General features: G+C 47.5%; 1 protein-coding gene across 3 annotated transcripts; it reads right to left on the bottom strand.

Annotated features, from left to right (window-relative positions):
• Positions 1-3111: 3111 nt before the first annotated feature.
• UNC93B1 (unc-93 homolog B1, TLR signaling regulator) lies at positions 3112-16130 on the bottom strand. Of its 3 annotated transcripts, XM_066611508.1 has the most exons (12): positions 16051-16130; positions 15400-15491; positions 13349-13490; positions 11197-11350; positions 10799-10960; positions 10133-10262; positions 9804-9897; positions 9487-9611; positions 7568-7750; positions 6239-6512; positions 4180-4298; positions 3112-3844 (listed from the first exon to the last, which is right to left on the bottom strand). In XM_066611508.1, exons 1-12 carry the CDS (start codon positions 16064-16066, stop codon positions 3560-3562), a joined length of 1776 nt encoding a protein of 591 aa, XP_066467605.1. In that variant the 5' UTR covers positions 16067-16130; the 3' UTR covers positions 3112-3559. The 3 variants fall into 3 exon arrangements, with proteins under 3 accessions (XP_066467605.1, XP_066467606.1, XP_066467608.1); XM_066611509.1 differs by lacking the exons at positions 15400-15491; positions 16051-16130 and adding an exon at positions 11942-12147 and having other exon boundaries at positions 13349-13437; XM_066611511.1 differs by lacking the exons at positions 13349-13490; positions 15400-15491; positions 16051-16130 and adding an exon at positions 12824-13313.
• Between the last annotated feature and the right edge of the window lie 764 nt (positions 16131-16894).

Raw genomic sequence — 16894 nt, 5'->3', positions numbered from 1 at the left:
TGTGCTTTTCTTGCTTTGCTTTTTATTTCTGTGTTTATTTTTCTGTGCTACTCCATTTTTATGTGCCTATATTTTTAATTCATTGTTGATGCTCTTAAAACTTCTGTGCTGCTGCCTCTGACTTTATTGCTGCAAGGTTTTATATACTGTTTGGTTTTTTTTTTAATACACTTGGGTGCCCACAAGAGGGAGGAACTTGGGTTATAATGTGTTAAAGCTGGGGTGTCCAAAGTTTTTGGCAGGAGGGTCACATCACCTCTCTGACACTGTGCCAGGGGCTGGGGAAAAAAAGAATTAATTTACATTTAAAATTTGAATAAATTTACATAAGTTTACATAAATGAATATATTGAAGATGAACTTATATGAATGAATGAAGGGCTTGCAATAGCTCAAGGCGTATAAAAGGCTTTGCACAAAGCAAGCCTGGCCTTTCCTTTGCTGCCGCTGCTGCATCACAGACATGAAACAGCAAGCAGTGGAGGTAGTCCTCATCCTACAGCTCACATGAGAGGTCAAACAGTTGCTCTCACACTGAAAGCAGTTGCCTTGGGCCAGTGCGGGCTCCAGCAAGTCTACGGAGGGCCAGAGGCTCATTGAGACTGGGGGCTCCCTGAGGGCCGCATTCGGAGTCCTCAAGGGCTGCAAGTGGCTCCAGGGCCGGGGTTTGGACACCTGTGTTAAAGGAACACAAATCAGACATCAGTAGCACAATCCTATGTATGTTTACTCAGAAGGAAGTTCTGGGTAAGTATGCACAGGATCGCAACATAAAAATTGTAACACTGAGAACCCAGTGTGGGAGCATTTTATAGCCCAATCCTATGCACATCTACTCAGAAGTAACTCCCATTAAATTCAATGGGGCTTACTTCCAGGAAAGGCTGTAAACCTTCCTGGCTGTTCGGTAAAAGACCTTGCAGTTGCTATATTTCAACAAAAATGGCTCAGACTACAGCATGAAGCTGTAGATTTGACACAATCGGAGCAGGCACCATGTATTTTGCTTTGCCAATGTATTACCACTTCAGAATGGTTCCACGTACTCTGCGTGGTTCCACATTCCCCCCCCCCTCCAGTTATTTTTATTTGTGCTTTTACACAGTAATGTGACATACGCTTCTTGCACTGCTAGGCTTCCTGGCCTGATTTTGTAATAACGCCTCCCATCCCTGTCTGCCAACCAAAGATAATCTTTCAAAGTGTGCTCTGGCCCACAGAGGCTTATTCACGATAACAATAAAATCATGAGTGCTTAAGTGAGCGCCTATGCTTAAGTTGCACCAACATCAGTGTTATGTCAGCACAAGATCCATCATATCGTAAGCCCATCTACAAGAACCCAGGCAACTATGCCAGCGCAACCCTCCTGGTAACTTCACCAGTGTCTGTGGAAACCCTGACACAGTCCACCAACCATGGGATGGCAACGTGATGTCAATCACTGTGATGTCAGCCCAACTTTGGCTAGACATGCATGGAGCCAATCACTGCATCCTATGCTGGCCAATGCTGGTGACCAGAAGTACCACCAGAGGATACTAGCAGGCACTGTTCCAGTGAGCAATTACCTCTGGGATGACATTCCTGGGCAGCTCCCAGGAATGAGTTACACAGTAATAGCCACTGCTATTACACTGCATTTGTGGTCTAGAGGGACCTAACAGGGACCCTATGACATACACAATTCTTGACCTACTCAGTGCCCCCTCTGGTTGGTCCATGTGCAGTCTTCCAGCCAGGTGTGTCTGCTTGTGGTGCTGTGGGATGCTAAATGTCCCCTCCCATGACAGAGGTTAGTGAGTAACTTTGTAGACTCACCAGTATGGGTTCTAGGCCTTCTCCTTTTGCTTCTGGCCAGTCATACAAAAGGTGAGCACTGCATGCTGACACATTTGACTTATTGCGCCAGTGTATTGCTAATTCTCCCACCTTGGTTCAATTTGAATTATTGTGCATGTGAATCAGCAGTGTTGGCAACAAACTACGAGCCTCATGATCAAATCCACACACTGCAGTAGAAGTTACTGGGTGCTCTTGGGCTTGTCCCCATATCTCACAAGAGTTGCTATCAAGATAAAAGGGGAATAACCTCATTCAAAGAAGAGGACAAAAATATAAATAGTAATAACCATAACTGAAATTGCCTCCTTGTAACAAGCACTAATAAATGCTAAGATGTTATTAGGGCTCATTACAAGGAGCACTACTTCAAAGCCTCCATACTTATTTACAACCTTTGATGGTGCAGTTTACATTTCTGCAGAAGCATGCAATGAAAAGTAGAAGAATCCACCCTTTCACTATCCTGATTCCATGTACAACAGGATGGATAAAGGGTGCCTAATTACTAAATTGCATGAAGTTACCTTGAATACTTTTAAACCAGTGAAGCAAGACTCGTAAATCCTTCCTACATGTCATGGGTAGAAAAGGAGCCTTCTCACTGGCTTTGTCTGTGCAATATCACTCAGATACAATCTAGTCACATGCGGGGGTGATCTCAAGGGTTGGGCACGGCTGAAGGACCATGTCCATTAGAGATCCCCCCCCCAGCCAGCCTAACCACTGAATCTACAGTACCAGTGCCCAATGCAGCATCTAGAGTTGGTGAGGAGTGCTATGGCGGCCCCCAGGCAGGACTTTGGTCGAGGACCCCCCTTTTAGGCTCATTGACTATATGCTGTAACTACAGAGTTATGGGGGGAGGACTGTGCTTCCCTGGAGTTGTTCAAGCTTTTGTTTCCCCTTCCCCCTTTGTGCTAAACAGGCTGAGGCTGTGATGGCCTAGCTCACTACCAGAGTTCATGGTTAAAGGTACAGGTTCAATCCCTGGCAGATAAAATTTCCTGTCTGAAAACGTGGAAATCCACAACCAGTCAGTGTTTATTAAAGCTGCAGTCCTTTACCACTCACCTCTGGCCTAAACCACTAACATCAGCTTGAAACAGAGCTTTATTCTGTCTTTCCACATGCCTACTGGGTGTCAAATGAGCAAACTTTGTTCTAAGGAGCTCCAGGAATGCAATTACTATTCCAGAGAAAGGAACTACAACAAAGCCAGTCTTGCTGTTGGAGTTACCTTCATAAGCCAACCCACAACAACACCTATTAATGCATACTGAGACTTTATTGCCAGTTCAAGATGTTTCTGAAAGGTAAGAAAAGTTCAGTGTATTCCTTCATCTCTCCACCACTACACCTGGAGCATTGAGCTTAGTTTCTTGAAGCCATCAGTCACAATCTATTCAGACTCTTCTATGAGACAATGCCTGTTGACAGCACGCACACTGCGTTTAAACTCCTTCTTTCCAAGCTGGTGTAAGCTCAAGAGGACTTAAATGCAGGCAACGAGGTAGGGGAGCAGCCTCCATAGGCTAGAGTCCCAGGAAAAAGCAGACACACACTTCTGTTGCTGGAGCTGAAAGAATATCGTTCTGTTGATGGAGAGGCTGAAGTTTCAAATGTTTGAGAGGGCCATGACAGCCAAGATTATAGTAAACATGCTGGCCTAGCGCTAAAAGTGTGGTAGGCCACACAGGCCAGGAGCTAGCCCACATTATTCCCTCCTCCCCCCCACCATGGCCTGTTCAACACCATGTCTGTTCCTGTGCCGAGGCTGCTCCTGCTCCTCATTGGGCTCCTCATCTTCTGCCTCCTCTTCCTCTCTCTCTGAACCAGTCTCATCAGAGTCCTCTTCTAAGTAGCGGTAGCCCCGCACCTTGTGGCGTGGCTTGGGAATCTTGGGGAGACGGTGTGGGATTGACCGGGCAACTTTATGTTCCATCCACAGGTATAGTAATACTGCAACCACCAGAGTAACAAGCATGATAGATAACTTAGCCTGAAAGGGAGAAAAAAAAACCCATTAGATAAGGAAGGGCAAGGTTTTCTTACTCTGTCCTGGAAACTTGGTCTATGAAAAGAACAGTCATCTAGGCAGAACTAGTGGTCAGACAAAATGGCTCCTGGTGCCTTCTCCTTTTATCTCACCTTTTATCTTGCTTTCTTCCACACCTCTGCTTGCTTTAGACTCCCCCCCCCCCCCAAATTCATTTATGCTTTGGGTCAGGGGACCATCTCAAACTCATCCCCGTCTCTTACTTGCATTATACCAAAGGATTTGAGAAGGCCTTTAAGCACATGCGAATTCCCCTCTATGCCAGATTCCCCTCTCACCTTCATTGGCAGTCCAGACCACTCATACACAATAAAGATGGCCACGGCTTGCCACCAGTGGTAGATGGTGAAGATGAAGTCCTGTCGTTCTTTGTCTTCATACAGCATTCCTAGAAGACCTGCAGAGAAGAGGGTGGGAAAGAAGAGAGCAGGAGTCAGATTGTGTCGTCATTGCCATCTCTATACAGGCTGGTTTGAAAGGTCATAGCAATCTATGAAGGGGACTAAAGAAGAAAGCATTGCATACAACAGCCACATAAGCATGGAGTAATATGGAAAGATTTCTTTTGGGTGTCTTGCTCCATTGGTGATCAACTCTGCAGTTAAGAGAGGCTAAAGTTAAAACAAAAACTCACTGCCTATGCAGTGAAAACCCCAAATTGCCTCCTATTTTTGACTTTTCTAGCCTCCCCAGAGAGGTTTGGCATGTCTCTGCATCCTGAAGACTGCTGAGCCATCCAGATATAAATTGTCATTATGCTTTGTTTGGCATCTTCTCTTTCTCAAGAGCATCTTTCCCTAGACTGGTACCTAAAGAAACTTTACCCTGAGCCAGCTCATTGCACCCTAACACCCACTTGATGTCCAAAAGCAGGAAACCTAAAGTGTAACCCTGCACAGCCATCACCACAATGTTCCACTGCAGTTTGATATGCCAAGAGTGTCTCTTGGCTTCAGCATTCTGTTGAGGAAGTTGTCACTGAGTGCCGACAAATACAGGCCAAGACAGGTGAGCCCTGCCAGCCTCTGTAGAGGGCAAAGCCACAACTGGCTGAGGAACATAAGGCCAGGGAAGAAGCAGTTTTGGGGGGGAGGGGGAGAGGATGGGATGGAGCAAGAAGGAAGGTCTGGAACCAAGTAGAAAAGACTGAGAAGACCAAAGGCAAGAGGACAGGTGAAGGCAGAGGAAGGACTGTGGAAGACAGAAATTTGAAAAAGAGAGAGTCAAATAAGGACAGAACCAGAAAGGGGCTTAGGGGGAGGAAAAAGGAGAGAGTTTTCCAGAAGAACTGAAGAAAGGTGCGAGAGTAGATTCCAGAAGGAAGGAGGCAGTCAGGATGAGATGAAGGGGTCAGGACGAGATGAAAGGAAGGTGGGGGATCTCTGCTTCCCAACTACGGATGATCTCTTGGTAGGGGCTACAGGACCAACATGGGAGGAGATGGATCAGGGAGGTGCGTTACGTCCCACATGACCAAAGCAGAGTTTACATGCACTAACTTTAAAACCAGGAGTAAACACACACACACACACACACACACCATATGCACCTGTCTTGGGACCAGCATTGGATGTTCATTGTGGGTTGTGCCTATTGCCTTGGGAATGCTGAACTGGGAAACCTGAAGAGTGTGACTAAAGTTAGATAAGAACCATATCTCGTTGTTTTACATCAGGATTCATTTATTTTTAGATAAGCCTACTTGTCATTAAACCTTCACACACACCTCCACTTCCTGTTTTGCTAGGCGATCTGTGTGTTTTTCCTTATCATCTGCAGCCATCTCCCCTTCTTGAATGAACTTCTTATGTTTTTACTGGATTTTTAAAAATCTACCTGGTATCAGTTCATTCTGGAGAGGTGAGTTGCTACTCTCCACTGTTGGATTTTGACAGGAAATCCTCAGGATTTTGGGACTCCCTGTTTCCTTGCTCTGAGGGAGGGGAAGTTATCCCTCCAAGATGGGCAGTTTCTCTCTCAGTCCAGGCTCCCTTAGCTTTGGATGGTGATAACAATTCACCATCAGTTTCCCCCAGTGTGCTCAGTAAAGGGAGGAAAGTGGAAAGCAGGAGGCTGTGTACTGGATAATACCCATTAGGTGCTGTGCCTGGTCAGTCCTCTGTCTTTCTCTTACAACCTGCAGTTCCAGCATTGGAAGTACACATCTTTAAGTGACCAACATTTACCACATCCCGAGGGCAGTGTGGTTACCAAGGAAAGCAGCTACCCGAGTCAGACACACAGGCCACAACAGCATGGTAACAAAGCTCTGTCTGTTAACAGGAGAGAGGTGGGGCTCTCAATGCATCTGACAGAAATAGGTAAGATTTTACTTACTGCTGAGGCCTGTCTTGTTGAGGGCACTGCCAATGCCCCAGAGTGCAGCCACCAGGTACAGCATGGGTGCTTCACCTAAGGTTCGGGGTCGGGGTTCCCAAAAAAAGAGGGCGATCAAGAGGATGGCATGAACAAAAGCTCCAGTGAGCAGAGGAACCTGGCGGGGCAGGCACAGCATAGAGAGTGCCAAGCTGCAGCAGATGGCCGATGAAAGTCCATAAATGGTGAGTATGTAAGCCACATGTTCCAGGCCGATAGAGCAGACACCGTAGCTCTGGGGACATGCAGGGAAAGAAAGTTTGGGTTAACATAACCCAGCTGGTCCCTGCCATGCCTGCCCCATCTCTCCTACCTCAAACCTTGAGAAGATATTTGGGGCACTGGTGGACCTAGAGGGGGGCAAACAGGGCAAATGCCCTGAGCACCGACCCTCCTGGGGCGCCGCCCTGAGCCTTGCCCCCCCGCCAGAGCTGGAGCGCTGTGGAGAGGCAGCTTGCTTGCCTCAGCGCTGACTGAACTGCCCCCCCGATGTTCTAGGGCACCCATCTCCTATCCTCCTATAAAGGAGGAGGGAAGGGCGGCAGCTCAGTTGGCGTCGCTGACTGAGAGGCAGCTTCTAGCTGCCTCCCAGGAGCGCTCCTGGGCACCCCTGCTCCACCTCTGAGGATGTCCCTCAGAGGAGGGGGAAGCGGTGCGCGCCTCCTCCGATTTCGGAAGAGACACCTGCCGATTCCTGGGCTCCAGCGGAGGTCTCTTTTGCAGCAATCTGGGGCTGTTGGAAGCTCACCTGTCTGGGGCGCCGCTTCCAGCAGCCCCAGACCACTCCAGAGGAGACCTCCGTGCCACTTAGAAGCAGTGCGGAATGCACCACCGGAGCGCCCATCCTCCACCTCCGAGGGTGTCCCTCAGAGGCGGAGGAGAGGTGGCGCCTGCCCCCTCCGATTTCGGAGGAGACGCATGCCGCTTCCCAGGCCCCCCGGAGCCTTCCGCATCACTTATAAGCAGCATGGAGGTCTCCACTGGAGCAGTTTGGGGCCACTGGAAGCAGCCCCAGACCGCTGCAATGGAAACCTCCACGCTGCTTACAAGCAGCGTGGAAGGCTCTGTGGGGGCCTTGGTTGCCTCCTCTGTTCCCCCTTGTTTTGAAAGGGGGAACGGAGGAGGTAGCTGCGTGGAAGTCATTGTGGTGACAATGACGTCACCGCAATTACTTCCGGGGCAGCGGCAGCGGAGAAGGGGGGGCAAAAACAGAGGGTGAGGGGCGGAAAATGGGGGGTTGCCCAGGGCATGGGGACCCCCAGGAACGCCACTGACTTGGGGCACACGTACCAAGGCAAAGCCAGTACAGAAGAAAAGCAGCTCAAAGCCACTATATACAAAGAAGGGGAAGAGGTGATGTAGGCGATAGTCTCGCATGTGCTTGAAGGGCATTTGGAAGATGTTGCCCCAACCAATGCTGCGTAAATCAATCTCTTCTGTAGGGCGGTAGGCGGAGCCACACAGGATCAATACCTGCACAAACAAAGCCAAGATGGAATGTCAGGAACAGGCCAAGATTTAGGCAGAACTAAGCATGTCCTTCCCCCACCTCTCCCTCTAATAGTTGCACTCCACCTCCACCTGTGGCAGCCAATGATGCGAGGCAAGGAAATGCACAACCCGATGATGTCAAAACACAGGTAAGCCTGCCTCACATTAAAGATACTGTAATGTCAAGAAGGAGCTGGTAGGTGTTTTACTTGAAGCCACAGCTGAAACTAATTCTGCCCCTTTTAAGATAGAAAAGAGAAATGGAACTTTCCTCCCTTCCCCCATTACAGTAAATGGTGTATTCCCCCAATTGCTCTCAAATCTTATAATATTAAAAGACAATTTAAATATGGCACCTTCCACGTGTAGCGCTGCTGAACACCCCTTACCGGGGCCTGCACTCCATGTGGCTACTGCAACATTAAAAACAATTCCTATGTTTCAGCTTATGCATATGTAGTACCCACATGAAGCTATGTAGTGCCCAAGCAGTGGCTATGCTGGTGCACCAACAGCACACAAGTATGACCCAACACTAGCACATTTAAAATGCCACATGGGCTGCCACTGCAGTTAGAGGCTTATTGCTGACATTAAAGGTGAGAGGAGTAGTGTTTAAATTGGCTCTCGGAGACCTCTACTGACAACAAGTCAGAGCCAAAAATTCCACAACTTTGGAAATCCTGCAAATTTCACTGGCAGTGAAAAACAAAGTCAGTCATGCAGGTGCCATTTGACCTCAATAGAATTTAAACTTGGTACATTCAAGTTCAGCATCAACATTAATCAGTACATTTAGAACTACATCTACCACACTAGGCTATATATTATTTGTTTATCACATTTATATCCCTCCTCCTAGAAGCTCAGGATAGTATACATAGATGTGACCCCGTTTTATCCTCTCAGCAATCCTGTGATGGAAGGCTAAGATGAGATTTGGCAGAGGGTCACCTGTCAAGCTGTGTGACTGATTTGAGGATTTGAACCCAGCAATTCAAGTCCTACACTCTACTACATAATCTGCCCTAATTGCAAAACAGTGCATTGTTTCAGGGAAAGGGGAAGTTGGGCTCATATTAGCATATTGAGACCAATTTTACCCTTCAGTGCCCAGCCTCTGCTGGCCCAACTCCAGGCCTTTAATGGATATCACTTTTACCTGTCAAAGTTTTCCAAAAGCTTTCTTTTTAAAGAAAAATGGGAATGAGATGGAAATGCACAATCCTGAAACAGGATCTAGATTCTGTGCAATAATCTGCAAGCAGAGTAATGCTTTAAACAAGTGCTCTTCCTTATATTCCAGTCTGGTACATTTTCTTCAGGTAACCTGGAATTCAGTAACACAATAGTTAGGGAACTAAGAGGGGCTGTAGATAAGCACATGCAGATCTACCTACTTTGCATCATGTACTGCCACAGCAAAGGAAGAAATCTGGATTGCAGAAAGAACAATTTTTACCACTGATTGCCTAGATTCCATAACCATAAGCATGGAGACTAGGGGCCCAATCCTATCCAACTTTCCAAGGTTGATGCACTCGCAAAGAAGCCCAAGGCAAGGGAACAAACGTCCTTTCACCTTGAGGAGTCCTCCATGGCTGCCTCCTCACTACAGGATGCAGCACAAGCTCCATTGACACAGCTGCATTAGTGCTAGAAAGCTGGACAGGATTGAGCCCTTAGCCTGTGATTGCCTTTTCTTCACCAGTTCATACCAGCAGCATGGAGATGAAGGCCACTGCCATGAGAACACTCTCCACTGTGATGAGCTCACTGCTACGGGGCAGTCTCTGTAGAACCGTTGAGTTGAATCCTATGATGATCCCATAACTGCTGGTGCCTGGAGAAGAAACAGTACCTCTCAGACCATGGACTGAAGAGAAGCCCTTCAGGTAAGTAGCCCATGAAATAGGAAACAGGGTCCCAGAGCGATCATGGAAACGGAGCAAAGGTGGAGGAGCTCTATGAGGCCTCTAAAGACACCAGTATGTACCAATCTGGAAATGCTATTGCTATTTCCTAGGATACTCACCACAGTGCTGTACATGGCAGAGTGTGTGGTTCAAATCGGAGATATAATGCTTCAGGAAGAAAAACATGGGCATCTGGGCACAGACAAAGCTCAACTGGAAAACAGGAGTGGGAGAGGATACAGGACAAGCAAAACATGTGCAAGGAAAAGGTGGGGAGATGGCAGGGCAAGGAGGAAAACCCCTTTTATAAATAACAAGAGAGTGTCTCTGATTTTTGATAGCACTGCACTCTCTAGCAGTGCTAGAAGTTATGGAATGTTATGGAAGTTATGGAATGCCCCGTTCCACTTTACCAAAGACTGACAAATTCTGTTAGCAATGTTCTCACATTGAAGAAGCCATAGAAGACTGCCTGGAAGGCAATGATGTAGGAGTTGTAGGCTCCACGTGGTGCCCGCTTCTGCTCTTGGACATGCTCTGTCTTGTAGTTCACATATTCATAGTACTTCTGTGCCATCCTGTGCAGGTGAGCAGCAAATAAGGGACTATCAGGTGGCCTGGCAGCCCCAGAGCACAGTCTGTGATATCCAGGGCATGCTCTAAAGGCTGTCTCAAATATTACTTGTCATGGAGAAGCAGCTAATTAACACTTCTAGCTGTGACATGTTCATAATTTTGGAAATCCATTTACCACATATGGATGGCCATCACCTATTGAGAATATCAGTGCCAGTCAGCCAGGAGTGCATGGTATTCACCAAGTGATCCCAGTTAGCAGGTGTAATAAAAGATTGACAAACATAATGGCCCCTGTGTGAAACACTGTTGTGCAGAATTGGTCCTGTCACTGCCTCAATGTGGAGTAGAATGTCCACATCTGGACCACAGCTATACACTCTCTTTATGTTACAGCAACCCACTCCACTCATTCTCTCAATGTCCTGACCAACCCTCAGTGCAGGCACCACAACACCTCCTCCTCTATGATCCGGAGGCCTTGGCGGCCAAGTGCCTTTCCCCTCCTCCCCTCCCCCAGCCACTACATTTGGCTTACCGAGTGACGTAGTTGCCCACCGAGGTCCAGAGTGGTACAATGGCAGCTCCAATTGCCATAGCTGCTGGCACCAAGGTGTAGAAGCGCTCCCAGTAGTTGGTGGAGACAAAGAGTGCGTAAATGCCCACAGTCAAGAACAGCATCCACTTGGTGCCAAAGAATCTTGGGAAGACAGAAAAAGACACCTTTATTCTGGGTTGTGTACATGCCCAGTTCTTACAACTGTGGGGCTGCTCTTTCCAACTACCTCATGGAGAGATGGTGCAGAGTTTGTCCCTTTTCCAAAAGGAAACACATTTCCATTAGCCAGAACTCAGGAGACTATGAATGGTGTGAAGAGCATTTCCATTCCTACTGGGATATCAGAGGAATGTTCCCAGGAAAGGGCAGATCAATACCTGATGAGGATTGGTGTGTAGAGCAGAGCACAAACAGGGATAATATTGATGCTCATCAGCATCTTGCTGTCAATGTCTTTCAGTCCTAGGTTGCTGTACTTCACCTCCCGATAGGTCTCATCATAATGCAATATGAGCTGCAGCTGAAGCAGGCCTGTGGGGAAAAGGCATGCTGTATCTCACTCAACAGCGCAGTCCCTTGATCAGGCAACAGCCCTGCCTAACCAGCACCCAAGAAGAGATGACACCTGCCAAAGAAGGTTTGCGTCCAAACCTGTAAGACACAGAGATGACTTGAGCATGATCTACCTGCCTTCCACCTCCTGGAGCTCTCTCAAATAGTTCCATACCAGGCTGGGACCAAACTGGACCAAGGTATTAAAACCACAAAATATTTGTCTCAGTATGTCAAGAAGAAACCAATCCACAGCTCAAGCATTATGCCAAGTAATCCCTAGTCCCTTCCCCTATACAAGAGCTACAGGTAGATTGACAGGTAGAGCCAATCTATCAGCTTTGGATGCGATTTTGCCATATAGAAACAGGAAGTGCAGGGAACCTGCACATCCTGTTCCTGCACATCAAGGTGGTGCTCAAAGCTTCTCTGGGATCCAAATCAAATGTGCAACAAGGAACATGAAAATAATGCATACAGTACTTCCTCTGGGGATCATACCACTTCAAACTGCTGCATGAGAAGACTGCATGTTCTAAATTATGCTCCCACACACAGAGAGATACATACTTTTAAGTTCCAAAGGAAGCTGTTTCCCAAGCACCATCACTGCACAGTCCTGTATCACTGCACACAAAGCTGTTTGGTGTTGCAGTTCACCACGGCACTGGTGCATCTTTTGTATAAAGTCCATGGAAAAGAACAGAGCTTGCATAACATTGCTTGGTGGCCTGAGCTCCTTCTATACATTGTACTCCCAACACTAAGAACAGTAGCTGTTGAGCAACACAAACAAAGAACATATACTTCTTTAACTCGACCAAGCAACCTTCCTCATTTTCAATATTCTATCACATGGGAAAACTACAGATTTAATTTTATCACAGCAAATCAAGACTGTTTCGGTGGGTTTTGGCTTCTCAGTCACCAGCTTGAACTGAAAGAGGAAGCAAGCCTTCCCCAAAGAGGACTTTACACTCCTAGACCAGCATTGCAGGGGAAGTGGCCAAAGTGTTGCATTAATAGTGGTTAAAGTAGGCAGGGAACCTGCAGCTCTGTGTCCTGGCTTTGCATTTACACCAAGGTAATATATAGCTGTGGATAGAATAACAGGAGTACATCAAGTTGTCAGCAGCAACAATAATAATAATAATAATAATGGAGAAAGGAACAGAGGTATACTCCACTAAAAGCAGACAGGCAGGGCAAATGTGGTGCAAACCCATCAGATGTATCCTATTATTCCCCCCAGGGTAGATTCTGGCATTCCTGAACCCAGCAGCCTCCTTCCTCATTGCTTCCTGTGCAGCACAGTGTGTCTTTCACTCCCTATAACTATGCCTAGGAGCTGGCTCATGCTGGAGTCCCTTATAGACCCTGTTTCCTCTCTACAGCTCAGCAAGCAATTAACTTGTGGTGGGCTGCTGTAGACCACCCACCCACACCTCTTACCTAGCTCCAGTGCATTCCTGAGTCACCCCTTTCTGAAGACACTGGGAGGCCTTGCTTGTTGCCTCGAACTTCCATGCCCTGCGATTGCCTTTGGTCCTTCCTCAAGAAAAGAGGATTTAAGGTTCTGCTTTATATTGTGCCAGACCAATCTAAGACCACTACAGCTTAGGCCAATAGTGGCTCTACAGAGACATAGGCAGAGCTCTTCTAAAGTCCTGCAGCCTCAGATCCTTCAAGTGGAAATGCCAGGAACTGAAAATGGGACCATCTACATGCTAAGCATCTTCTGAGTTCTGCTCCTCCATTTCTTTATTGTTCAATATTCACAAGCAACAGAAGTACAAGTATTAACATTGGCATTGAGAAAGTCAAGGTCCTTTCCACCTGCTTTTGGTGCAAAACTGGTTCTCTATAGCTACACAAGCAGCATTGTCTACTTACACCACCTGGTGGTATGACTGGCCATACAGGTAAATGAACATCTTATGGAGTGTAGACTATGGGTCAGCAGTAGGAAGACCATACCTAAAAAGACACCATAGGTCAGCATTCCCCCTACGCTGGCTGCCAAGAGGTTCTTGATGATGCCAAAACGCTTGCGGCGGAAGTACTTGCTCTCCTCTTCTTCTTCATTATACTCAGTGTGAGCGCCAACAAATTCATCCAACTGGAGACAGAAGCATTATAAGGGGTTGAAGGGAACACCCAGACAAATTGGTATGACAGAGGCAATTGATCACACATCCTCTGCAGAGAAACATGGCAAAAGACTGCAGCTAAGGTCTGACAGGTAACAGAACTGACAGGTGAGGGCCACAGAGCTGCTTTCTGCATTTTTTGGCTATTGACATAAGTACTATTTGGCTACGTAAAGTGCTTTGCAAACTTATTTGTTGTTGCTGAAAAGCGGTATATAAATATTGAGTTTCAAGATGGCTGCCAGATAGTAGCTCGCAGGTTAAAGTGCTCTTGGTATATATCCTTAATAATAATACTACCATTGCGAGGCAGGTGTACTTCTACACATGTCAGGAAGCACCACACATCTAAAAAAAAGCCTTCACACTTTCAACAAGGTGATCATAGATGCTGAAGGGGTTTTTTCCCCTGCATCTTTGAAGAAAGTAAGCCACTGCCAGTGTCCTGCTTAAATGAAACTCATTCCAGCTGCTTTATACTTTGAATCAAGCACACCTTTGCACCAGAAAAGGGGACAAAGTTTTGAAACACAAAGAAATAGTAGGGCAGTAGGCCTCACTGGTATTTGGCACCATTGTTTCTTTTGAGGGCAGTGTACGCGCTCTTACATGCTATTACATGGGGTTACCCAGCTCATCTTGTAAATCAGTTTAACTTTTTTTAAAAAATCAGTCAACCTTTTTAAAATGGTCATAAAATGGCATAGGGTTGCGATGGGAGTGCATCTCGTATCACTCTTAGGGTGCAGTCCTAACCTGCACCGGTACAGCCATGCCGCATGGCCTGTGCTGTATCCAGCACAGGTTGGGAGGCTGCTGGAGGTCACTTCAGGGTAAGGGAATATTTTACTCCTTACCCCATGTTGAGCCCCAGCCTGCCCTATGGGGCTACTAGGATTTGCACCAGTTATTTAGCTGGCACAAATTTGAGCACCCCATGTAAGGCAGCCTGGGCAGAGAACAGGAGTCAGGATACTGTGTGCTTTGCAGCCGCCAATCCCGCCCCTTCCTGATCCTCCCCTGTTCTGTCCTCCCCACCCAGAAACACCCCCTCCCTTGGAATGCCCTCCGTCACCCTCTCTCACCCTCTGCACCACCTGGCGCAAACCTACCTTGCTCAGCCAATGCAAGGATGGGTTCTGGCGGCAGCAGGATGGTGCACGTCCTTGTGCCGGCACAACCTGCTCCCAAGTCAGTGTGGATGTGGTTTAAAGCACATTTGCGACACTCAGGAGCCAAGGCCTGCTCCTGATTGTGGTGCCAGCACAAGTCAAGGTTGGATCAGGCTGTTAGTGTCACAGATGCTATCCAACTGACACCCCTATGCTTCTGCAACTGTATTCCACACTCATGCCAAGAGCATGGATCTACTAGGATCTACTCACCAGCCATTGTTTCTGCCAGTGGCAGAAGACTGCAGCTTAATTGCAAGAAAAGTGCAATATCCTTGCAGCAGAAGCACTTTCTTGGGGAAAGATGGTGGAACCCTTCCCAAGGGCCCCTGGCAAAAAGCACGTGCATTGTCCCATAGAGACCAATAAGGAAGGGCAAGTGCCATCATCCTAGCCAATAGAAACCAAGGATCCCAGAGAATAGAAACCAAGGATGTTTCTATTTAATGTATTTAATGTTACTCTTACACACATACTCCTGCTTAAACTTTCCAGGTTACTTCCAAGGAAAGTAACGGATCGCACAATTCTGAGCATGTCTACTCAGCAGTAAGTCTCAATGAGTTCAGTGTGACCTACTCCCAGGTAAGTGTGCTGAAGATTGTAGCCTCTCTCTCTCTCTCTCTCTCTCTCTCACACACACACACACACACCAATTGCAATCTTAAAAGCATTATTAACACATGGGGGGAAGAATCAGTCCTACCTGGACCTCCGCACCGTTCAGGACGGGTCCATTCATGACGACGTCGTTCTCCTGGCCGTGTGGATCCAGCCCAGCTCGATACACGTTGTCGCCTGCAGGGAAGACAGAAGGGAAAACGAAAGTTGGAAGCCCCACGGCTCTCACCCTCCTCTGGCCTGCTTCGGAGCAGCGCACCAAGTCTTGCGATTCGCGAAGGCTTTAGAGCCCAATCCTACGCCTGTCTACTCAGAAGTAAATCTCGTTATAGTCAATGGGGCTTACTCCCAGAAAAGTGTGGACAGGACTGCAGCCTCTGCGCCCAACCCTATGCATGTCCACTCTGAAGTCCCACTATAGTCAATAGATCTTACTCCCAGGTAAGTGTGGACAGGATTGCAGCCTTAATCCCAGTTCTAAAGAGCTCGCTCGTTTCTAGACTCCGACTTGCTAGCTGGGAAGCCTCCGAATGAGCGAGGCTACCCAGCAGAAAAGTTTATCTCGGTGTAACCCCACTGCATGCTAGGGGTGCGTGGGCGGGGATCGAGCCCACTCCTATTCAAAGTAACTTGGGGAAGAAGATGCCGGGGGGGAAAGAGCGGGGGAATCCGATCCCACCGAGGGGTGTGGAGCCGCCCCCAGGCCCATGCTGTCCAGGTGCCCCCAGGCACGAACCTGCATCAGCTTCCATGTCCGCTTCGGGGCGTCTGTCCCTCCAAACCAACCGAGGATTCACTTCGTTTTTCCTGCTCCGCTGGGCTGGGCGCGGAGGAGGAACGGAGTGGGCGAGCTCTTAAAGAGGCAGGTGTGCCAGAAAGCAGGCCGGGGGAAGGTAAACTATACATCAACACACGCACTCTTGATTGGGGAGGCTGTTCAGTTAAAAACCTCTGAGCAACCAGATAGTACATTTTTTTTTTTAAAAAAATCTGCTAAATATGTTTTATTTTAAATACACTTACGACAACTGTAGATAGCAACTATGGTACCACTTTAGAAGAGGCACTCTAGTTAGTCCCCAGCCCAGGGAATGTCTCTTCCAAGATGATGCCTCTTCTGACACAGGCATGCATCATCTCAAAACTAAGAACGTTTGCCTTCAGCTTCCATTTTTCCTCATATGCCAGTGTCATCAGTTAATCAATCAACTGATTGACTGATTGATGAACAAAAATGTATGCAATTGTGAAATACAGGCGTGCGCCATTTATGGGCCGCATAATGATGGACCACATATATGACAGTGGTCAAAGCACAACAAAGAGGTTCTGAATGAGGCAATCAAGTTTCCCATAGCTTGCAGCAGAGTGTCGGTTTACACATCAAGGAGGCTCTTAATGCAGAGGCAGTCTATCTCCAGTAGCCTGTGCAGCCAGCAAGTGCCTTTGTGAGCACATCAAAGGCACGAGATTGGGTGGAATGTTCACTTAACAACCTAAATGCATAACAAAGGGGATTGGAGAACATATCCCTGTCGTTAAGTGGCACACACCTGTATTTATGTAATCAAGTGACAATC

The sequence above is a fragment of the Tiliqua scincoides genome, chromosome 1 (genome assembly GCF_035046505.1).
Source record: "Tiliqua scincoides isolate rTilSci1 chromosome 1, rTilSci1.hap2, whole genome shotgun sequence".
NCBI lineage: Eukaryota > Metazoa > Chordata > Lepidosauria > Squamata > Scincidae > Tiliqua > Tiliqua scincoides.
The sequence above is the reverse complement of the archived record's forward strand: the minus strand, read 5'-3'. Positions and strand labels throughout refer to the sequence as shown.

Coding starts and splice junctions, on each gene's coding strand:
- UNC93B1 (XM_066611508.1), bottom strand. Junction 10,263..10,798: donor GTGGGCAACTACGTCACTCG/GTAAGCCAAATG, acceptor TCACCTGCACAG/GATGGCACAGAAGTACTATG. Junction 4,299..6,238: donor CAACAAGACAGGCCTCAGCA/GTAAGTAAAATC, acceptor TCTTCTCTGCAG/GTCTTCTAGGAATGCTGTAT.